The sequence below is a fragment of the Triticum aestivum genome, chromosome 2B, assembly GCF_018294505.1.
Source record: "Triticum aestivum cultivar Chinese Spring chromosome 2B, IWGSC CS RefSeq v2.1, whole genome shotgun sequence".
Classification (NCBI taxonomy): Eukaryota; Viridiplantae; Streptophyta; class Magnoliopsida; order Poales; family Poaceae; genus Triticum; species Triticum aestivum.
The window spans coordinates 766102568-766108567 of record NC_057798.1 but is presented as its reverse complement, the minus strand read 5'-3'; the positions used below and the strand labels follow the sequence as shown (position 1 = coordinate 766108567).

Here is a 6000-nt window from a genome sequence, read left to right as displayed (position 1 = left end):
CAGTACTACGCCTACGTGACATGGGGAATTTGGTCCTCCAATTCCAAAATAGCTCAACTGTATGGTAAAGTTTTCCCGGATATGAGGTTCTTGTTGAGCGAGAGGAGGACCGTGTAGTCGGGCGCCATGTTGCTTGGAAGGACCAGAATGGCCCATCCACTGGAGACTTTTCTTTGAGCCTTAACTGTAGCTGGAATCTTCAAATGGTCATTTGGCATGGGACAGGGTCCTACTACCGCGTCCCCATGCTCAACGGTGCGCCTTGTTGGATCGAAGATGTTGGTTCGAGCTACTTCTCGGGGCGTGGGCATCCGGGGCTATGTACGACTTCGCCAGTGCTCCCCCATTTCTAGGATCATCCTTCTTTTCGGGACGACACAGCTTGAGTGGGGAGTACGAGCACCGAGTCAACAAGATGAGATATGTCGTGTTCACGCGGCAGCCTAGATGAGCAGGCTAGCACGCGCCGTCGCCTCCACCGGCGCACACGGTCCGTTTGAGGGGGATGAGTTGCTTTCATCAAAAGATTAACAGCTACTTGCACAAGTTTATATGGATCCCACCCATCTTTTCCACGTTGGCGCCAACCCAGATGAACGCAGCCCCTGCGCTCAATTGGTCTAAATTTCCACCAGAGCAGAGCAGAAGAAGCAGAGTCGTCCTCTGTTCCTCAACCAAGTCAACACACAAGGAATGATGAGAACATTCCGGGCTTCTTCCATCTCAGCCTCCCCGTTTGACCCCTTCCACTCAACACTCACCTCCAGCTCCCATCACTATATATGAGCAGCAGACCTTCTCCCTTTCTTCTCCAAGAAACATCTCTCCTTGCTCAGCAGCTCAGGCCTCAGCTTACTGCAAAGTTCCCTCCATCGATACTCTCCCCGCCGTCGCTCGCGAAACAATTAATGGCTTCCTCTTCTTCCAGCGCTCGAAGCAGCCGCGTGGCCACATGCCTCGTGCTGCTTCTCCTGGTCGTCAGCCTGCGAGAAGCCTCCGCCGCGCGCCCGCTCCGGCCGGCCGGCGACGTGTCCAGCGAGGTGAAGGAGAAGGACCAGGCGGTCGTCGACAAGTACACGCCGCTTCTGCTCGCCATGCTGCCGAGGGCCCCGACTCCGCCGTCCGCCCCGAGCGGCGGCACGAACGAGGCCAGGAACTGATGAAGCAACCGCAGGGTTTTCCAGTAGGATAGATGGATCGATCTCTACAAGAGAAATCGTTCAGCATACATATGCTCACTGGCTGATAGTTTGTTCTGCTTTGCAGTAAAAGATAGTTGTACAGGATTGTTAGAGTGGGAAAATGTAGGATACTACTCCAAAATTATACCTTCATTCTTTCGTTTATCCCTTGAAGTATTTGTTGATTGAAAGAGTTCTGTCGCGATCCATTCTCTGAAGAATTGATTGTTCATACTCACCGATGCAAGATGATACTCACAGTAAGAATATCCCAGCTCCTGGCCTCTGCAACAACTTTCAAAGATAAGTTTACAATCTACACAGAATATCAAGGAAAAAAAACATTAACGCCGCCATTCTTACATGACGAATTGACCTAACTCAGTGGGAAAAAGGTGAAGGAATAGTTCGCTTTGTGCTCACCACGCAGCTGCGTCGGCTGGGTTTTTAGAACCGCTTCCAGGATTGGGTGGCGGTCTTGCTCTGCACTTCCTCTTCGTGCGTTCTTCTGAATGGAGTTGCCGGGCCTCCCATATTCCATGGCCAGGGGCTTCGACAGGAGGACCCCCTTTCCCCCCTGCTCTTCGTCCTGGAAATTGATCCACTTCAAGGGGTTCTGGATACAGCTACTAGACACAACCTTTTGCGCAAGATTAGAGGGAGGCACCCGGTTGTTCGTACTTCACTATACACCGACGACGCTGCGATCTTCGTCACACCGACAAAGGAGGATGTCCACAATCTTGCTATCATTCTTAAATCATTCGGCGAGACCACCGGGTTGACCACCAACTTCCAGAAGAGCTCGGTGGTCGCCATCCGTTGTGGCCAGTTAGACCTTGATGACATTCTCCATAGCATCCCTGCCGCACGGACGTCCTTCCCAATGAAGTACCTTGTGCTGCCCCTCTCCATCTGGAAACTCAAGAGGGTGGACTTCCAACATCTTGACAACAAGGTTGCTACAAAGCTGCCTCCCTGGCAAGGAAAAACATTACCATGGTCGGACGTTCGGCTCTGGTGAAGTCGGTGCTCACTTCCCAAGTCATCTACCACATCACACCGCTAGTGAACCACCCAAGTGTTTTGCAAAGTGTTAACAAGATTGAGCATGCCTTCCTATGGTTAGCCGGAGAGAAAACAACCGAGGCAAAATGCAAAGTCAATTGGGAAACCGTCTACCACCCTACTCACCTTGGTGGGCTCGATATCCTCCATTTGGGTAAATTTGCGAGGCCTCTCCGTCTGCGATGGCCTTCGTTGGAATGGAAGGATCCCACCAAGCTGTGGGTGGGCCTCGGGAACCCATCCAACAATGTGGACATGGACCTTTTCTACGCTTCCACTGTCATTTCAGTCGGTAATGGGGCCAAAACGCCATTCTAGGAGGCCCCATGGCTGCAAGGGAAAAAGGCGAAGGATATCGCCCCCCTCCCCCCCCCCCCTCATCTTCGTTGCATCTATGCGGAAAAGATGGGTGGTGCGAGATGCGCTTCGAGACCTTGCCTGGGTGGGCAAGATCAACACGTCCACCAACCTCACTATAACCCATATTATTGAGTTTGTTAACCTATGGATCAGGCTTGAGCAGATCACCCTCCTGGAGGATGTTGATGACGAAATATCTTGGAAATTTGAGAAGAATAGAGAATACTCGGCTGCTTCCGCTTACAGGGCCCAATTCTTTGGGTCCACGTCGACTACCATGAACAAGACCATCTGGAAGGTTTGGGGCCCTCCCAAAGTTAAGTTCTTCTCTTGGTTGGCAGTGCAAAATAGAAACTGAATGGCCGACAGGTTGGAAATAAGGGGCTGCGAAAATTGTGGACTTTGCACCCTTTACAAGCGAGCCAATGAAACCTCCTCCCACCTTTTCTACAAGTGTCGGTACATGATGACAGCTTGGAGGATGGTCAAAGAGTGGTTGGGCCTAGGTTCACTCGAGATCAATAGATGGGCGACGGAGCACAACACGAAGAGTTGGCGGACCAATATGTCGAAGCCCAATACTGCAAATCGGAAGGCTATGGCTTCCCTAACAATGTTGGTCTCTTGTGTTATTTGGAATGAGAGAAATGCTAGAGTGTTCCTTAATAAATCGACACCCCTCTTCTACATTGTAAAGCTCATCCAGGACGAGGCAAGGCTTTGGAGCACGGCAGGGGCGAGGCACCTGAGTACTATTATGCCGTGAGGTAGTCATTCTTTTTTCTAAGTTGGTGTTGGTGATGTTTTTTCTATCTCTGATGGGCTACGACGTGGAGCCAGTGTGATGTATTTCAAACTATTCTCCTCTCTTAATTATTGAATGAGGCAAATCTTTGGCCTCAGTTTAAATAAACAATTAATATGGACCAAAGGGAGTACTAGAATCCTGACTTGGAGCGAATGTAGCTCCTTTGGATCCCATCTCCACTCCACCTGGAATCCTATTATCCCCAAAATTCCAACATTAGGCAGGTGCCAATTCATTTCTCTTTTAGGCCAGAGTCCTTATGCTCAGCCAGCAGCTGAAGCAAGTAAGCATGTTGCCATAATTTAAAGATCTTTGTTGATGGGTGATTCAAAATAGACCTGGTTCGATCTTGGTATCCAGTCATAGAGGACGAATGCAAAGGAATGTTCCATCTTGGACATCCACAACATTTATATTCAGCATTTCAGGTGATGTTTCTGCTCTTCTGAGAAAAAACAACAGTCACCCACCTCCTTCCTTTCAGGCATGTCAGTCTCCTTGACATGAATACCAACCCAGAAAGCAAATTTCAGTAAGACTGCAATACTGAAGTTGACCTGCATCTGGTTGTGTTGAAAAAACCAGATCAAGATTTGGAACATATCCCTCCAGTCTCATCTCATCAACGAGAATGTCGAGGAATTGGCACATATCCTCCGTGCCGTGCTGTGGTTCTCCCCTGCATTGAATTCAAGAACTCTGCCGCTAACCTCAATCCAGCTGCAACCTGGAATTTTGCTGACACCACTCTCTCATCAGCCCTCTCATCCATGCAGATTCGTCAAATCTATTTGAGCTTGCATATATCTTGGATGAAACCATGCAGTTCCACAAGTTTGAGGGCTCCAGTAGCATGATCATGTTGATGAACCTAGCACCGACCTCAACATTTTTGCATTTCTGACAAGCGGCAAGAAAGCCCCCCAACATCACCGCGTCTGCCTTACCAGGGATCTTCTCGGTGAAATCCCAAATGTCCGGCACGTGCCAATAAATCAACCATGCAGGAGTAGTGCTCGACCTTGGGAACTATTTGGAACTCAGATGTCAAGGAATTGAACCAACGCCGGCCGTCTTTCAGCAACCCTGCGTGCACACAAGCAGAAAGCACTCCTATGAAAGTGATATCGTCCGTCCGGAGGCCTTCCTAGTAGTGCCCTCTCGAGGATGTCACATCCAGTGACTACAAGCACCTGAGAGAGGAATGGGAGGTCCTCCAATACGCTCAAGCACCTTGTTCCTCTTAAATGGAGCGATTTCAAGCTAGTTGCCTCATGTCCAAGCTGTCATGGGAGAGCTCTTAGCTGCGGGCAGCCTTTGAGTACCAAGCATTTCAATCTTGGGAGCATCTGGATCATTGGGGACAGGGCTTCCCCTTTTCGCATCTCAGCAGATTCATCATCTTCCCCTTTTCGTAGCTGTTGTTGGTGCTGACCATTGAAGCGTGCACTCCTTGAAGTCGTCCGCTGCAAGTCGTCGGTGTCTTGCTGCCATTCAAAACATGATTTTTGCTGGATTTCCCTCGCCAAACAATAGGCCAATCAAAATTATTTGGTGGCTAATTGGACCAATCTAGTGGATGGGTCTGAAAAACTCAAAAACTTGAAGCCTATGGAGTTTGATCTAGAATCGATCTAATCTTTGATCGACCGGATGTCGTGCCCCGAGGAGAGAGATTAATCTCCCGTAGGGCGGCGTGCTACAGAAGTGGTGGAGAAACCTAGAATCAACCTCATTGGACTAACCGCTCTAATATCATGTAGAATTGTAGGTGGCTACACAATTCTGTTGTATTGTGTTGTATTGTTCCGACCCTTGTAGGGGTATATATAGAGTACAATGTGGGTGTAGAACTGCACGCACCAACTAGTTCACCCAAAAGCTCAAGCTATCGGAGAGGGCCGGACATTATACTTCAACATTATTGAAGTGTATATGTGAATTGCCTAGCCCTTTCCATCAGCTCGGACTTTCATAGCTAAGGTCTTGAGTTCAACTCCTGGCTTTCGCAGTTTATCCAAAAATTGTTGTTCCCCTTTGTGTCCACGTATAGGCCTCTTGAATCATACCTCTGAATTTATCCACGTGTTGACTTCCCGCGTCACGCATGAGAGGGGGTGTTGAAGTGTATATGTGGATTGTCTAGCCATTTTCATCAGTTCGTACTTTTGGTCGTGTTGGCTAGTGCATGAAGCTTAACAGTGGGGAGAGGATGGGACTACAAGGCAAGTCATTGTTAGTTGAACCAAATATATCTCTATCTCTCCTTATCTCTAACTAACACGTTTATACTTCTAACAGCAGACACATCGCCACACCCCATTCAGATCCCATAGGGCACCCACGACACTGGCTAGCAGTCCGCGGAGGCGATTCCCAGGCGTGGACGCAACAAACACGGCAAGGATATCGGGGCGGCTACGGGGTGGCGGTTGTTGTGTTCTTCGCCGGTTCCGGCGCCTTCGGCTGTCTAGGAGTTGAGGTGGACCTTCTTGCGCCATCTCCAAGGTCAGCTGATGCAATTCCAGGCAAAAACGAACCTCCGCGGCCATCAGGCGGAGCTGCAGGACAGCGGGCTCGTTG

The 6000-nt window shown here is 49.5% G+C and overlaps 1 protein-coding gene and 1 pseudogene across 1 annotated transcript; one reads left to right on the top strand and one right to left on the bottom strand.

The window, feature by feature from the left end:
• Positions 1–823: 823 nt before the first annotated feature.
• On the top strand, positions 824–1346 carry LOC123042584 (uncharacterized). Its single transcript, XM_044465013.1, has one exon. The coding sequence runs from the start codon at positions 909–911 to the stop codon at positions 1158–1160; it is 252 nt and encodes an 83-aa protein (XP_044320948.1). The 5' UTR covers positions 824–908; the 3' UTR covers positions 1161–1346.
• Positions 1347–3833: 2487 nt separating this feature from the next.
• LOC123039584 (pentatricopeptide repeat-containing protein At2g34400-like) overlaps positions 3834–6000 on the bottom strand; it is a 110492-nt pseudogene continuing 108325 nt past the window's right edge.

What these genes read in the sequence shown, in the direction of transcription:
- LOC123042584 (XM_044465013.1), top strand. Translation starts at nt 909, where the DNA reads ATGGCTTCCTCTTCTTCCAGCGCTCGAAGCAGCCGCGTGGCCACATGC.